Source organism: Magnolia sinica, chromosome 12 (genome assembly GCF_029962835.1).
Source record: "Magnolia sinica isolate HGM2019 chromosome 12, MsV1, whole genome shotgun sequence".
Taxonomy (NCBI): Eukaryota; Viridiplantae; Streptophyta; class Magnoliopsida; order Magnoliales; family Magnoliaceae; genus Magnolia; species Magnolia sinica.
Window position 1 is genome coordinate 79,708,330 of NC_080584.1, and position 18,846 is coordinate 79,727,175.

The 18,846-nt window shown below is 39.6% G+C and overlaps 1 protein-coding gene across 1 annotated transcript in view; it reads left to right on the forward strand.

Annotated features, from left to right (window-relative positions):
* Positions 1–2,396: 2,396 nt before the first annotated feature.
* Positions 2,397–18,846, forward strand: part of LOC131220311 (uncharacterized) — a 38,982-nt gene continuing 22,532 nt past the window's right edge. Inside the window, exon 1 of the mRNA XM_058215262.1 lies at positions 2,397–5,041. Within this exon, the coding sequence (XP_058071245.1) occupies positions 2,397–5,041 (2,645 nt within the window). The remainder of the gene's footprint in view (positions 5,042–18,846) is intronic.

The following is an 18,846-nucleotide window of genomic DNA, read 5'->3' on the forward strand; positions in this document are numbered from 1 at the left end:
AAAATCATTATCCCCGCTGCTCTTTGGGGTGTATTCCACTTAATTTTTGGATCTGTTTTATTTTTCGTTTAAGCCTTACATAGTTCACACACTCCGTGTTAGCCACCCCCACTGGGGATAGATACCGAGACCTCAAGTGTTGAAACGAGGTATCTCCACTGAATCTGCCAGTTGAGCTATGGATCTGGGTATCACTGTTGGACAGACGGTTTGGATACAACACATACCCACAGGTTTAAGCCTTATATAGTGCTTGAAAATTGGACGGACGGTTTGGATATAAAACATACCTCAAGGTGGAACCCACAGAGCTTGGAGACGTATGCACACGAGCTAGTTCGGTGGTGTGTGGTACACCAGCCAATCCGGTTCCCACTCAAAGGCGGGCGCAGATTAGCTACTGACAGGTTGAGTAGCCAAACTCCCACTGAAGTGACGTCACCAAGTTCCGTGGGCCCCAAAATTATGTATGTTCTGTATCCACGCCTTCCATCCATTTGGAGAGATCATTTTAAGGTAATACGCAAAGAATTAGTTAAATCCAAAGCTCCAGTGGACCCCACCATAGAAAAGAGTGGGGACAGTGACACCCACCATTAAAAGCTTCTAATGGCTACAAAAGTTTTAGATCAAGCTGGTATTTGTTTTTTCCCCTTCTTTCATTTCTTTTTTAACTTTTGAACAGGTTGGATTTCAAATAAACACTATAGTGGGCCTTAGGATAGTTTCAACGGTGGGAATCACTCTCCCCACTTTTTTCTGTGATGGGGTCCACTATATATCTTTATCTCCCTCCTTTGTCTCATGCCCTAAAATGATATCTCAAAATGGATGGACGGTGTGGATACAACACATACACCATAGTGGGGCCCACATAACTTGGTCACGCCACTTCAGTAGCAGACTCGCTACTCAACCTTTCAGTGTCTAATCCGCGTCCCTCAAGGACGAGGATTTCCCGCGAAAGTAAGTTCCCGTGCTGGGGTGCAAGGTGGGGGCCATCGTGATGTTTATGAGAAATCTAACCCGTCCATCCGTTTTTCTACCTCATTTTAGTACATACGACTAAAAATGAGGAGGATACAATACTCAAGTGGGGCCATACGAGATGAAACAGTGGGAAAAGGAATGCATACTGTTGAAACCTTCCTAGGCTCGACCCTGATGTTTATATTCCATCCAAACCGTTTACAAGGTCATTTTCACTGGGATGAAGTGAAAATGCCAAAAATTAGACCCATACAAAACCTTTGTGGCCATATAAATGTTTCAACGGTGGTCACTAAATCCCTACTATTTCCTCTCGTGTGGCCTATTCCAGTTTTGAATACACCTTATTTTTGTCAGCATATCCTAAAATGATCTCTAAAAACGGATGAACGGGGAGTGACTTTCTCACAAACATCGCAGTGGGCCCCACCCAGATTCCTTGCAGGAACTTCCTGCGAAAGATGCCTTCGTAGGAAACGGATTGGCTACTCCCCCTCCCACTAGCCCCGTGGCTCGTGGTCGGTATTCTCTGGGCCCAACTATGATGTATGTATTTCATCCATTCCGTTCATCCATTTTTAAAGATCATTTTAGGCTTTATCCGAAACTTAGAGGATCAAAAATCTCAAATGGACCACACCACAGGAAAATAATATTGATTGGATATCCAACATTTACGTCCTCCTAAGGCCTACTGTACTGTTTATTTGACATCCAATCTGTTAATTAGGTCATACAGACCCAGATGAAAGGAAAAAAAAAAGAAGAAACAAAGATCAGCTTGATCCAAAACTTTTATAGCCCCCAAAAAGTTTTCAATGGTCGAAGTTCATTCACACTGTTTCCTATAATGTGGTCCAGTTGAGGTTGGGATATTCTCATGCCATAAAATTATATAGAAAAATAGATGGACTGCATGGATGAAACACATACATCATGGTGGGGCTCACAGACCACCGACCACCAACCATTGGCTGGTTGCAGGGGGAGTAGCCAATCCGTTTACCTTTGGGCTTTCTTTTTTGTTCTTATTTTTTTCCCTTCTTTTTTACTCTTTTCCTGAATGATTTCCACATGCTCTGCAGGTGCGAATGTGGGACTAGAAAGGTCGCTGTCGGGCTTTTCAGAGAGAAGATAGAGCACGCATGGCTGGTCGAAGAGGAAACGATGTTACATTTACAAGCGAGCTAGAGAATTATTCGGAGGCCATAAGACATGCTGGTGAAAGCCTGTTCGAACACCTTACGAATCGGACTATTCAATTCGTAAATGTGATAGGCTGTAATGGTATTGGAAGATGGAGGATCATCGAATATGCAGCTCGAAAGTTGAAGGGATCTGATCTCTTCGACGTGCAGATACAGGTAAAGATACCGAAAGGAGATCTCAATCCTGAAAGAGTGCAGATGGAGATCGTGGAACAGTTAAAATTGACAGGCAACGTTAATCTTGATGGCGTCCAAACCAAGTCTATTGTAGCTGCAGGCGAGATCTATAAATCGTTGGTGCGGCGGACGTTCTTGCTAATTGTTGGAGATGTGAGCAGTGAAATCAAAGTGGATTTGATGGGAATTCCCCTACCCAGAGAAGCTCCATATGATTCGAAGGTCGTTTTTGTGAGAGATGAAGTGATGCCGACAGTTGCTGTGCCGCAATACAATGTGACCATCGACTTTGAGAAGTTGTCCGAAGACATGTTACTCGAAGAGGCCAGTGATGTGTCCCATTCTACTGGCATCCAGGGCTACTTTGCTCCCGAAACCATTCTTTACTGCTTGCTGTTCTTCTGGTTTTTCTCAATTTCTCAATATAGTATGTATTATGTGACAAGGATTTGGAGGGCGGAGGGAGTTATTATTAGAAGGGAGACAGAGGAAGATGAAGAATATGATTCCATGTTTGCGGAGAAGGCTCGCATTCTACTGAGAGAGTTCGAGTTTCGTTCTCTGATTCAATTAACTGAAAGCCAAACACACTGGCAACTGCCGGATTGGGCCATGGAGAATGATCGTGTCCGTGATCTAGCAAATGCTTTAACTCATGGGAGATACAGGATTTACTTACCACCGAAGAGGAAATTATTGGACACTTATTGGCCAACGGAACTCCCTCTAGAAGGCCACAAACTCTCCTCTCTACAGCTTGGGGGGTGGAATTATTTCCACCCCGATTTCGAAATCGTCATACCAGACCCTTTTTTTAAGCAAATGCAGGGCCTTCGAGTCCTGCGTCTTGATCAACTAAGTATCAAAACTCTGCCCTCCTCCATCGCCTGCTTGCACAATCTCAGACTTCTCAGTATATCTGAATGCCAACACTTAAACTCTCTCCCCACTTCCATTCAAGCTCTTTACAATCTCGAGTTCCTTTATGTTGAACAATGTTCTTCTTTCGAAACAATGCCAGATGAGTGCTTTCGACAAATGACCAACCTTCAATTTCTCAAACTCCATGGAACGAGCATCAGGTCACTGCCTTCCTCTGTTTCCAAGCTACACACCATCCATCAACTCAACTTAATAGAATCCCCCTCTTTAATGAAAATCCCAAATGAGACCTTCGAATGTATGGAGCGGCTTCAGGTTCTTAGCTTGAACGGTGCTTCTAATCTAGAATCTCTGCCATCCTCTCTCTCCAAGTTGGTCAATCTTAGGCAACTCCTGCTAGCGAACTGTTCTTCCCTAAAGATGAAGTTGCTGCCGCATTTGGAAAAGCTCTCCGCACTCAAGGAGCTTGATCTCAAAAACTGTAATTCCCTGGAAGATATTGAGGATCTTTCTACTTCTCTTGGAAATATCTTGCCAAACCTCCAAAAGCTCGATCTTTCCAGAATCGAGGCAATTTCGCAGGTCTCCTTGAATGGCTGCCAAAGCCTAGAGTCTGTAAGCCTGAAGCGGCTTATAAACCTTCGAAAGCTCAATATTTCAGGTACCAAAATCAAATGCTTTCCTGAAAATAATATGGTCGGCACTGATCATCTAAGGCGCCTGGACTTCCAATGCATGAATCACCTTCAAGAAATTAAATGGGATGATCTAAGTACAGATCTTGAATATCTCAACATCGATCAGTGCAACACGGGGGATAATAAATGGCAGGGAGATATAGTTGGGGCTCACATAAGGGTTAGTAATTACCATCTTTTTCAATCCTTAACAGCAGACTCAAAATTGTGGGGAGCAAAATGCTTCTCTCGATTCCATATATGCATCTCTCCTTGCCAAGAAGAAAAACGTAAAAGGCGATTTTTATATGCAAACATGGGTTTCAAGACACAAACACCTAATTTACCTTCAGAAAGACATTTCGATAGGCATTTGGAGATCCGAGGAGGCGATACTTCCCCCCACATTTCTACTCATTATTTTCTCATTCGAACGGAATTATTCACTCTGTGTGACAATGCCTTCGTCCATAGATTGTCGGATTTTTGCATTGTGGATGCAATAACAGAACTGAGAGAATGCCGGGTTGAGAGTTGCAAGAATTTGGAGAAATTTTTTGAAGGAGTGAATCTAAGCTCTGCCACTTTAAGTTGCCTCGAGAATGTATGGATGTCTAACCTTCCAAGACTGAAGAGCGTGTGCGAGGGCAGATATGCGAACCAAAGCTTCACACTCCTTAAACATATATATCTGGAGCGCTGTCCGAGACTCATTGTCGTCTTCTCGTCAGGCGTATGCTTAACAAACCTGGAAACTCTGCATATCAAGTTCTGCACTAGACTGGAGGCAGTGTTTCGAGGGGTAGCTAAGGAAAAAGGTTCGCTCCAACGACTACATACCGTGTGTCTGTGGGAGCTACCAAAGCTGGAGAGTATCTGCAGTGACGTGTGCTTGGGGGCATTGAAGAAGCTGAGAGTGGGTGGATGTCCGAAGCTGAACAAGCTTCCTCTTCAAATCTCTAATGACAATGCTGCTGCTTCTAAAACTGTTATCGGTGAGGGTGGTGTTAAGGTGGAAGGCGAGTTGGTATGGTGGGCCAGCCTCAAGTTGGAAGGAGACAACATCAAGCGCCATGTCTACTTCAAAGAACGCCGACCTTTCAACAGGCGCTGATGAATTCTTCTCGCCATGTCTATTTTATATCCGTGTGCTTGATTTGATTTGGTTTGATTTGTGATGGTGTGTTTTTATTTTATTTTAATTTATTTGTGTGCATGTTTGATATTAGCTTATTTGTCGTCAATTGTTTTTATTTTATTTTATTTGTGCGCGTGTTTTGCTGATGACAATGATAACTTATTTATGGTTGTACAACACTAACTCATTCAAAAGGTTGGCCCACCACAAGATCACCAACCTAATCCACTAATCAAGTGGGCCACATATGTTCTTTGGATATGATCATCCTCTGTCCATGGTTTTCTACATCACGGGATTTTAAATAACTGTAGTTTCTTGTAGATCAATTCTAGATGGACCCTTACGGAATAGAGAGGTACTAGCTCTGTGCCACAAGTGCCCATGTGCCGTCCAGTGCCAGATCTACTAACACTATTCCACTAAGTACATTACAACGACTGTACATAATAAATTGGTCGAGAGTGCTTGAGGTTGCTTGAGGTTTGTTATGACATCTAAGCCATCTAACCGATGCATCCCAATATCACAACCCCACTAAACAAAAATCAGGCCGTTCCAACTGTGAAGTGGGACACACCATATACAAAACAATCTATACCAGCCAAAAACTCCAAATTCACATGTGGCCCTCCTGATGATTTGATCGGTAAGATTTTTGGTTCGGTGCTCCCACACATGCCTCTACACACGTGGCTACATGTTATGTGTTAATTGGAGTGGGCCCCACTGAGCAGACAGCCTGCCCCAAGTATCGGACTATTCATTCGGCAGACACAGAGAGCTGGATGAACCTGATCCAGTATTTCTCACAAATACATCACAAATTGATGCAGTTTAAAAACAGTACTGAAGAATGGATGGTTTCGGAATTGGAACCTTGTTTTCACCCATTAAGATTGTGTGGGCCAAATGGATGGCTCAGATTGATTATTTGGATTGTCCGATTCTCCAAATGCAACTTAATGAAGGGCAACTTCCAGCAAATGGGGTTCCAATTAGGGGTGAAAATCTAGTTTTATTTGCACTGAAGACTACTAGGGTCAAGAACAGTCCTGAAAAGTTGGTTGGGCTCAGGGCTCAGCGCTACCATCACGGCAGAGAGGGCTGAAAATTGATAGATTCTTATTTCTCACTTCAATGTTTCCAATATATCATTGATCAAGTGGGTAACGCACTAAGAAATGGAGCTTTTATAAAAATGAAACCAACAGTCTACATTCAACATGGATCGGTTGCCTAACAAAGCATTGGAATAAGCATATTTGAAAGGGAAGCCTTCTGTCTCCAGCGAGGAATGGGCAGATCTTTGTGGGGCCTACCATTATGTATCAGTTTATCCATTCCGCCCATCCCTTTTCTCATATCAATTTAGAGTATGCACCCAAAAATGAAGCAGATCTAATGTCAAAGTGGACCACTTGAGCATTGGATCTACTTCAATTTTGGGCTCATACCTTAAAATGATATGAGAGAAGGGATGGATGGTGTGGATAAAAACATACATCACCATGCGCCCCCACATAGATCTGCCCGTTCCTTGCTAGAGAGAAGGGGAAACGGATTGGCTACTCCCCCTGACACTAGCCCCGTGGCTGGTGGTTGGTGCTCTGTGGGCCCCACCATGATGTATGTATTTCATCTATTCTTTTCATCCATTTTTAAAGATCATTTTATGACTTGATCCCGAAAATGAGAGGTATATAAATCTAAGGTGCACCACACCACATGAAAACAATAGTGATTGGATATCCATCATTAAAAGCCATCTAAGGCCCGATGTACTGTTTATTTGACATCCAATACGTTGATTACGTCATGCAGGCCCAGATGAAGGGAAAAAACAAAAATCAGCTTGATCCAAAACTTTTATGGCCCAAAATGTTTTTTAATGGTCGACGCTCATTCAACACTGTTTCCTGTAATGTGGTCCAATTAAGATTGGGATATATCTAATTTTTTGTATCGTACAGTAAAATGATCTGAAAAATATATGGACAGCATGGTTGAAACACATACATCATGGTGGGGCCCACGGAGCACCGACCATCTGCCATTAGCTGGTGTAAGGGGGTTAGCCAATCTGTTTCCGAGAGAAAGGTCTACTTCTATTTGAAAGACACAGTTCCATCAGGTCAGGCTGAGCTACATCATGTCGGGCTAAAATGATTTGAGCCTAAACCTGACCCATAGTCCAAGCTGATAGGTCCAAGCTACTGTGACAGGCTCGTTAAGTCACAAAGGCTACCTGGCCCAATGCCACTCTTTGGTAGTTGAGTGGCCGGAGCCTGAGGATTGATGGTCTGCTAGTTGGCGCCTCAAGTAGCCTTCTCCACTCTTGGGTAGTTGAGTAGGCAGAGACTGAGGATAGACAACAAGCTAGTAGGTGTCCGAAAAGCCAGCCTTCTTTGTGCTTTGTTTTGACTGAGTCTGGAGGGGCAATGGTACGGCTTGGAATCTGTTTAAACATGATAGCCTGGTCAGGTGAGCTCCATTTATAAACACCATTGGTGGAGTATTCTGCTGGTGGACCAATCTAAGGCCCAATTTACAGCATTTTGGCTAGCCATCCTCGGGTTCAATTTCTTGGCTCGAACTGGACCTGGAAACAAAGCAACATTGCCTAGGTGCAATATTACAGAGCCCATGTGGCATCAACATTCCATATGCCATAAAATCAGGACCATTGTCTAGTTCCCGACACTGGATAGAAAATTCTTCAAAATATGCATCCATAGGAGTACAATTAAAATCCATCCAAACAGCGAACCTCAACACCATCAGAGTAAAAGAAAGTTAATTAATGGGCAACACAGAGGACGGGAAAGTAAAGAAAAGTGATGAATTAAATTAAAATGAAGAAGAAGAAGAAGAACCGATTATACATACTAGATATCACTAGATTGATGGCTATGATCAATGAATCACCATGAGCTGTCTGGACATTGGCTTTGTCAATGTTTTGATTCTTCCAGCTATAGTGTATGAACTCCTAGTTTCATGCATTGATCTAAAATTTCAAGAGAACCAACCATTTTGATTTGCATTCACCCACTTTACATTTTGGGACCTATTTCAATTATTAAAATAGAGAATGAATGCATGTAAATCAATTTACAATCAATGAGGGTGTGTGTAGATACACTAGCTGGACTGCACAGTCAGCACATCCAAGATTCCTTCATAGCCCCAAGCCTTCAACTGAGTGGAAAAACAAAAAAAGGCCAATGCCAAAGTGTCGTGTCCTTTTCTGCCCCACCATGGCCATCAATGGTTCTGCAAAACGCTCCAATTCTTCAAAATCCCAAAGTGTCTAATAAATTTTGGAGAGGCGAGTTTCCAATTATATTGGCAATGGAAAGTCCCCTTGGAATACTCAGTTAGTAGATTTGGAGCCATGATCGGCCTATCCAATCCATTGATTAGATGGCCCATCATTGATGGAACTTTCCTATCAAATAAAACCCCTCAATCGATCAGCCCTAAACTTCCAATTAGTGACATGCAACAACATGATTGATAAGAAATGCACAAGCAAGAGACATTCAATGGAGGAGAAACCAAAAATTCAATGACTAAAATCCTATGATTTTAGAGATTTTTGGGGAATGATCCATCTATGATGGGAGTGTTGGGGGCCTTGCACAAAACCTTAAGATCTAGCCTCCCGAAACAAATCAGAATTATGGATAATAAAGCAAGGAAATAAATCAAAGCATAAATCACACACCACACAATAGATTTTTATGTGGAAAACCCTCAAAGAGGTAAAAACCACGGGACCTTGTCTAGATCAACAATCCACTATGAAGTAAAACGTTACAACCTTCTTCACTCACGCAGGAGTGGATAAACAATAAGAGAAACAAAGAAAACAGAAAAATCTCACCGATTACGAGGACGTAAAAACGCTGAGATATAAATTGCACAGTAGATAACCTCCACGAGCATAACCTCCCTTCTACAAGCTTCCTTTCTCTCTTTCTCTCTCTCTCTCACACCTTTAATAGCTCTCTTGTGTTTTTCATGTAACTAGAAAAATCCTAGGAACCCCTATTTATAGTTTTAGGAAACTCCTTTCTGCATCCTAGTTGCGAAAGGACTCAGATTTCTACAATCCGCAAAATCACTGAACGAATCTACATAGCCACGACCGGTTGAGTGTCACCCATGACCGGTCGAGCACTCCGAAGAAAAATAACCCAAAGTCGCTAGACTTTGAGTTGAGTCGTGGCTCGAATCCACGACTGGTCGTGCACCAGCCCTCGATCGGTCGTGTAGGGCTCACAACCGGTCGAGCACAGGGAAAAAATCCCATCAAATCTCTCCCTTTTTGACCCAGGAGGGATTTACCTTCTTTAAGCTAGTCTGGTTTGTACAAACCTCAAACTTGCCCTTGAGTAAAGCCTTGGTCATCATGTCTAACCTATTATCGTCTGTGTGGACCTTCTCAAGCTGTAACACCTTTTATTCTAAAGTATTCCTGATACAGTTATACCGAATCTCTATGTGCTTTAACTTGGAATGCTGACTTGGATTCTTGCTCAAGTGTATAGCACTCTGATTATTGTAATAGACCACGTGCTCCTCCTGCTTCAGGCTAAGTTCCTGTAAGAACCTCTTCATTAAAATCATCTCTTTACATGTCTCTATGACTGCAATATACTCGGCCTCTGTCGTCGACAATGTCACCACCTTTTGTAGCTTACTTTGCCAAGAAATCACTCCCCCTGTAAACGCGAACATGAACCCCGATGTAGACTTCTTGGAGTCTATGTCACCAACCATATCTGCATCTGTGTAGCTATCTGACACAAATTTTCTGTCACCATAGCATATGTTCAACCTGGATAAGCCTCTTAGATACTGCAGTATCCATTTCACCGCTGCCCAATGCTCTTTGTCAAGATTGACAAGATACCGGCTGACAACACCAACCACATATGTTATGTTTGGGCGTGTACACATCTAGCATATATCAAACTTTTTACAGCTGACGCATAGGGTATCTATCCATCACTAGTGTCCCTCTGTATCATAGAAATTAATTTAGCTGGTCAATGTATCATGTGGGAGATCATATTAAAGACACCTAGTTCTCTTCCGAAAATTTTACCCATATTTTCCGGCCTCTGATTTATTGGCAGATTGTCTGGATTGCTCGATAATAGAATAGCCTTGTATTTTGCTCCTATACGTCTAAACAGAGGAAAGCCAACTAAGTGACGGCTCCAACCTCTCACACGTGGTTCATATTGGCACATGTGGTAGCTTGTAGATGGGATGGCTTATAAACTCTTTCAGGTAAAAAGAAAAGAAGAAAGAAAATTAAGGATTGTTTGGATTCATGGAAAAGAGGAAAAGAGATGATGTTTCCTGAGAAGCCTTATTTCTAATAAATTATGAAAACGTAAATAGTATTTTTCTTATTTTTCAACAAATTTTGAGATATATTTTTAATTTTTTTGTTTGTCATTGTTTGTCAAAATAATATGCTTTCTTTTTAAGAAAGAGTTTCCAGATAGTCACTAGCATTGCAAGATTAGCACATGTGGAATATGTAAGGTGTTTGAAAATTGATAGTGGACCGTGTGACTTGCTAAGCACATGTGGATACTTGAAGTTGAATTAATATTGAAGCAAATGTTGTACATATGAGGTGCTTGAAGTTGTATGATAAAGCATATGACAGAAAATGACACGCATAGATACATTTGACATGTGGGTAACTTAAGCTAGATGACTATACGTGTAAATTGGCTCCATTTTTACGTTTGGTAATTGCTAATGTGTATGTGTCCCTGTTACACCATTAATATAGAAAAAATGAAATTCCTAATTACCAAAAATAAGAAAATCCTAATTCTAATAAAACTTTTTTAAAACTAATTTCTAAAAATAAAAATTTCAAATAAACTTTTACTAGAAAAGTCTTAACACGATTACAAATTATTTTTAAAAAGGAAGAAAATCTAAAACTCTAAAATTTCAAATTTCAAACCGTTCACATTACTTTGACCAATGTCAGATAAGTCCATTCATTTGTGCTGCTAAACCAAATAAATGTTTCTTAGATAATGGACAGCTGGTATAAGTGGACCATGGTCATATTCAGAATGGGACCCACCCCTTAACTTGATTTTCATGCCATGTGCCATGTTGGCACAGGTGGTGGCTTTCCACGTCTATATAAATAAGTAGGTGTCTTTGCCGATTTAGATATTATTACTTCGATCTTTTGGAGCCCTTTAACGTTTGCCTACTCTCACCTTTCCTTCCTCAGCCAGCCATCTAAGTTTCCGGTATGCTTCTCTTGCTTACGCTGATTTTTCCCCTCAGTTCTCTTCTACTCTTTTGTTTACGTTGTCGAGGCCAGCAATTAACGTTACAAGCGTGTGCAAGGCTGCCCATCTACAAGCTGCTATATCTGCGGTTGTGGACCATGGTTTACAGGATCAAAGCCGTCCATTGGATTTTATTTTTTATTTTTTATTTTTCTTTTCTGGAAAAGGTGAGATCTCACCTCCTGGAATTTATTAATAGGAAAAGGGAGACATACATCTATTTGGATAGAGAATAAACATCACCTAGCTAAATTCCTTTTGTTTTGTAACAGTGAGGTGTTAGATATGGTAGGCTGGCTTTCCTCCCTTTACCGTGAGGGGTCAGCCCGAATGTGAATCTGCCTGTACATTTGCACCTAATAAGATATATATATATATATATATATATATATATATATATATATATATATATATATGGGAAAAGGTACTATGCGCTCGAGTTGATGGGACCGTCCCATGAGGTCGAGCTATGTGGGCCCCACCGTGATGCGTTTCGAACATCTACTCCATCAGTCAGATGCATCATTCTATCGTGGGCCTAGGTCTCAAAAATCAAGTCAATACTTTTCTTGTGTGGGCCACACCACATACAGAAGTGGGGAGGGGCCATGCACCATTAAAACATTCATAATCATTTTTTGGGCCCACCGAGATGTGGTTTGCAAATCCAGCCCATCCATTATGTGTGTCTCACTTGGATGAGGGTTCAAACCAAGTTTCAGCTGCATTCAAAACTCTGGTGAGCCCCACCAAGTGATTTTATATGTTTTTGTCATGCTTCACATGATTTTAGATAGTATGGCCCACCTGAGTTCCGTATATGGATGATTTTTGGCATATACCATAATTTAGAGGGGACTCATCAAATGCACGGTTTTGATGGTCGACACGCATCACGGTGGGGCCCACACAGCTCGACCTCACGGGAGCTTATTATGAGGTCGAGCGCACATTACCTTTTCCCTATATATATATATTGTCGTGGCATTATTTTTGTTTTACACATGCAATGCTTATGTACAAATCCTGATGTACTCCCACCTTTGGACACCACAAAAAAGAAAAAGAAAAAAAAAAAAAAATCACCTGCCCCCTCACTACCCAGATTTCGAGTACTTAATCTACTTAAATCATGACATGGATCTCAATCCCAAATACGTGCCAAGTACTCGAAATCTGGATTGTGACATGCCCACTTCAATTCAATCCAACAAAATGCTTGCAATGCCCACTTGGTCCATAACTGAGCATCTTCATACATCTTTGGACACCTCATGAGCCTCCCAAGATTCCTTGGGAGGCTGCCTGCTACAAGTTTGGCATATAAATCAGGCCTTCTTCTTTCCTCAGTTGGGCCAAAAAAACAGAGACTGGCTAAACCGATAACTTACGGGTTTTTTTTTCTTGGGTGTGTGTGGCTAACCTGACAGTGAAATATCTGGGTTTTTGGATATGCATGTTTGCAGTTGTACGTGTGTTTTGGATATGCATGTCTCAGACAGGTGTGGAGTTTACCAACCTCATATTAGAGTAATTAATATCGACTAATCTGTCAAGTCCCGTAGCCCAATTTTCCCGGGTACGTACGTACTGGTGATGTGATCTGGATCAGTTTCACTCCCATTCTAGTTAGGAAGGCCACTCTTAGGTATGCCGTCAATTTTGGCTTTGCTTGAAGGTACACAACAATGTAAAGATACAGCAAAATTCTTTTGACCCACCCATCCAAGCTCGTGGTATCAAAGCAACCCATGAAGGATCGCTGATTTGTAACGACAATCAATGTAAGTGATCATTTTCCCATGTAAAATTTTACTGTGTATAATGCTTTTTTGTCAATTAAATATGTATATCAATGTATTGTGCCTTTTCTAGACCAAAATCCAATCACAAAATGTGCCGAGAGATATGAAAATGAGAGGGAATTAAAAGAAAATAGAATAAAAGACCGGGTATGAAAAAAAAAGAACAAGAAGAAGAAGGTGGGAGCGAGAGCTTTAATTGCCCCTGCAATTAGAAACTGCCAGCGAGTGCTTTTTGACAGATGAAATTGTAAAAATACTCTCATGTGGTTTCTTCAGTAAGTAGTAAAAATCATTACTTGTGAGGCCTACAAGGTATGTGCATAACATCCAACCCATCACATATACCCACCATACCATGGTGATATGAACAAAATATCAGGTCAATCAATTTATCAGATAGGGTACAATTGAATTGGGATATTTTGAATGGTTTATATTATTATATATGGAATGCCCCACCTTATGCAATAAGCTTGATGTGCATTTACCCCTGCATCTTTCTATTCTCCACTTTCACATGTAAAGAAAAAATAAAGGAGTGTAATAATTTATTTTACCCTTTTAAAAACTAATGCAATAACAGTTTCTGAAGGAATTATTTGGAAATATCCATATTCTTGAGGCACTCTGTGCGAAAAATCCTTTTTTTTAAAAAAAGTTAAAAAATGTAAAAGTTAAAGAAGACTCGTTAGCCTAAGTTAGTAGTCTCTTTCTTTTGTTCAAATGCATGCATTTGATTGGATATATTCCAATCCATGATCAATTAGACTCTTTTTGTTTTATATATAGTTCTTTTTTATTATAGAATTTACAACATTAATTTTCATTTCAACACCTCAGTGGGTGTTATCCTCAGGTTTGGGGCCTACCTTAATGAATATGTTGAGCGGATTAGCTGATACCTTGGTAACACTTTAGTGGGTGTTATTTTGATATTTGGGGCTTACCTTAACAAATATGTTGTATATCCAAGCCATCCATGCATTTTTATTATTATTATTTTTTTCTTCAGCTTATTTTAAATGAGTCAGAAGTTAAGCAGATCCAAATCTTTCTTCTTCTTCTTTTTTTTTTTTTTTCAAAAGGAGGGCCTTGCCCCGTAACCTTTGTTAATAAGAACAGATTATGTACAATCTATACTTTCGGACGGGCACCACAAAATCAGACCTCACCTATCATATCAGCTAAACAGAATAAACCGAAAATGAGTGTGAAACTCAGAAAAAAAACAGGGCCATCTAGCAAACCAACTACAAGGATCCTATCCTGACACCACCTCTCCTCGTTGGAAATAATGACAATTAATTTTCTTTTGTGAGTTTCAAAAGTTGATGTGAAACTTATTCTTGTATTTTCCCTTTACTCAGCTCTTCTTCAGCTTAGATTGGATGGCAAATAAACATTACAAAACGTTATAATATGCCTTGGGAAGTTTTTAATGGTAGAGCCTTCAATCGCCTCTGTTTCTGTGTTGTGGTCCATTTCAGATTTGAATTTACTTAATTTCTGGGTTCACAACCTAAAATGGGCTGCAAAACGGATGGATGGTGTGTATATACAGTACATTTTCAAGGTGGCCCCACTGTCAGGGTAAAACACCTAATCCGCTCCCTTTAACTTTGAAAGTAGAATAACACCTATCGGCACGCCTGCTAAGGTAGCGAAAATATGCTGGTGGCCACTGTACATGTCGCATGTAAGTAATTTGATCTGAACTGTCCAAATCGCTGGGCCCATTTGGATATTTCACAACCCAAAAATTTCACTGAATGGGTGCACCTAATAATTGTCCAGTTACCTTTTGCCCACTGAACGGTTAAAATGAAAAAGTTCAAGATCGAAATTCTACCATGATCATGAGTTGGAACTGCCCAATCAGGTGCATCCGATTGCACAGAGAAAGAAAAAAAGAAAAGAAGAGAACGACAGAAACAATCTACGTCTGCTTTTTTATTTTTTTATTTTTTTATCACTTTTTCTTTTGTGAACTGCCCAAGGAGTTGTAGCCTCGACTGATCCCTGGAGGGTACGCAAAGTACGTACGGATATTCAATTTCTTCGAGTTGAACATGGCTGATTGATCCGGACCATTGGTGTGTTGGACCTCGTTCTGAATGGACCATGTCATAAGAAATTTTCCATAGGCCAGTTCCAAAATTTCAAATTTCTGGCTTCACATAAAAGGTTGGTGATAAATAGAACAACAGTCCAAATTCAATTGAGGAAATTGCTTTTCTCATGCATATGGCTCAGTGTAATCTTCTAAAGGTCACTTGCCCTTCCCAAGCATCTGATTCCTCTTCTTTAAGTTCCTGGTGTTTTTCTTCCGGATCAGGTAAGGCATGAGAAGAACTTTTTCTACTAGTTCTTACTTTTCTTTTCTTTTTCTTTTTTTAATTTTTTTTTTATTCTTTTTAAATATAGGAGAGCTTTTCTTTGGGGTGTCACATGCAACTAGTTTGACCGTAGTCTAAATAGAGAATAGTTGCGGCCTAGTTAGCTGTACCGCATCTCACCTTTACAAAAAGGTTAGCCCTATGGTGAAGATTGCTGAGCACAAAAATTAGGACGATCCACTCATCAAATGGGCTGTACATGTACTTTTATAAGATCCTTACCTCTCTACGGTTTTCTACACGATGGCTCACATGATGAGTGCATCACCTGATTTTCTAAGCAGGGCCAACGTTTTGGATGGGTTGGATGTTGTACACACTTCACACATTGTTTTTGTTGTAACGAAACTTACTGTGCAAAGATATGTTTGGGTGGCTCATTGACTTGCTACTAAAAGTGCCAGGTGAAATAAACACCATGGGGGCCACACATACAAAACAATGGTCAGAGTTCCTTCCCCATTGTTCTCCGTGATGTGGCCCACCTGAGTCTTGTATCTGCTCCCCAATGTTCTAGAACGGAGGACAGAATATAATAGATGAGTTTATATATATATATATATATATATATATATATATATATACTTACCTCTCTACGGTTTTCTACATGGTGGCTCACATGATGAGTGTATCACCTGATTTTCAAAGCAGGGCCAACGTTTTGGATGGGTTGGATGTTGTACACACTTCACACATTGTGTTTGTTGTAACGAAACTTACCGTGCAAAAATATGTTTGGGTGGCTCATTGACTTGCTGCTAAAAGTGCCAGGTGAAATAAACACCATGGGGGCCACACATACAAAACAATGGTCAGAGTTCCTTCCCCATTGTTCTCCGTGATGTGGCCCACCTGAGTCTTGTATCTGCTCCCCAATGTTCTAGAACAGAGGATAGAATATAATAGACGAGTTTATATATATATATATATATATATATATATATATATATATATATATATATATATATATATATATAAAACATGATGGTCCCATAATCTTGAGTGGTTTACATGCTGCATTGGATTCTGTCTGTCGCGTGGGCCAAATTCTACAAAAGAGTTCCTGTTTTGTAATAGTTTAACTTGTATTTATGCAGACTGGCCTAGTTCGGTTCCCAGGGCATCAAAGAATGGGACCCACCTGAATTGGCATACTTAGTGGCTTTTAGATGCACTTCCATCTAAATATATAACTTGTTTTCCTACAGGCCTAAGTAGAATGTGGAGGCATGCTGTTTCTCTTCTCAGACATCTATTTACAGCCTACAAAGAGTTGGGATTTTCCATTCATAGATAGGCCCGGCACACTAATATTCTGAATAGATGAACTATGACCTCCTCAAAATCGGCTAATCCATGAGGATTTTGTTAGTATGGTGTGCCATGACATGTCAGTAATGATAATTATGATCATGTACATGCACGTTTGCCATGAAAAGTTACTAATGATGGTTATGAAAATCTATATGTACATAGATGATTATGTTTATAGGTAATAGCTATTATCATGTACATAAATGTATTGGGGCCATGTGGAAACAATATCAATTTAAAATTAAATAATAAGAGATCAAATAAACCAATCAAAGAGAGAACACAAGATTTTACATGTAAAAACCCTCATGGAAAAAATTACGGTAAAAAGTGACAATGAATATATTATATTAAAAAATGTTATAAGACAGAAAATCTTACTGTTTTGAGAATTAGCTTAAAAAATTATACAAAGCCCTAACTTTGCTCTCCAATTTTCTCACAAAAGCCCTAAACACATTCTCTATTCCTTAATCCCTTATTACAAACTCTTAAATAGAGTTAAAACTGTATTAGGAAACAAAAAGCGTAATTTTACAAAATTGTGTAAGTTGATCAATGGGAGTGAGCTTGGTTAATTTAATTTATTATTATTTGATTTTAACTGAGGGTTGCTTCTTCACATACCTCCAATAAGATGATCACATGTATTTGGTTTTACCTCATGCACCATAATTAAATTTGTGAAAAGCCCCAATTATCTTTGATTTTCTAAGTTATTTGGTCGAATTACGAAAATTCAATTTTGCCACAATGGCCCCTAACTAATGGATAGTTGTATTTCATGGATTTCGTTACCCTAAATTTTATAACCACAATAGCAAAATTGGCATACTTGTGAAAAGTTGCTAGCAATACTTTCTTCCAAGAAAGTGCTCTATCAATCAATAGCACATGAAGCCATACACGTCTTGACATGGGCATATAGATGTAAGATATTTGGATGTAAGTGATCCTTCGGTTTTTCTGCATTTGATAATGAGAAAAACTATTGGATGGGTCGTATCCACTTTTGTAATCAATGGAATCCATCGAAACTATGGAAGAAAAAAAAGATCCTAATTACAAAAAAATAAAAATAAAAATAAAAATTGAACCGCATAACAAAACCTATCTAGCTCAGTTGATCGATCGACTGAAGTGTTCGATTGATCAAACATGCCAAATTTTGTCTAGAAAACAAGTTTGGAAAATTGTGTTGAGTTTCAATTGAATTGATGATCAGATTTGATCGATTGGGGCTCTCCTCAAGCGATCTCAATCAATTAAGGGTTTCTAATTGAGAGTGACCAAAACACTCCAGTGACTAGACTAATTTAATTCGAACAAGCTCAATCTATCAACGAGCAGGGTTCCATCGATTAAAGGTGGCCAATAGTGTCAAGAGACTTAAGAAACTAAATTCGAATTTTCATCGATCTATGATTGAGTGATTGGGAGATCAATCAAGGACCCTCGGGCTGTCTTGATCAATCGACTACATCGATCAATAGTCTCTGTATTTTTCAAATTTTAAATTTAAAAATGTATTGTTGGGTCATCTTTCTTAAATCAAAGGTGGACCCCATTTGTTGGAATAATATGATTGAATTGTGGTATACTAAATCATCTTAATATGAATTTGAAATATAATTTTCAAAGCGTTTGATTATTTGAAAGATTCAACCCTACTGTAAATAGATGAGTGAATCCTAACGTGTCGCATATATGTACGGTTAAGATTGAAGATATGTTTGATACGATTGCCATGATTATCATGCTTGATTATCTATTGTGTTGTTGTGACAATATGCTAAGATAATTCTTTTGTATTGATTCATACTTAAATGACTGTAAATGTGAATTAAATACATGGATGTATAAACCATTGCGATCATTAAACAATTATTTCCTCTTGAACAAGAGATTTATATAT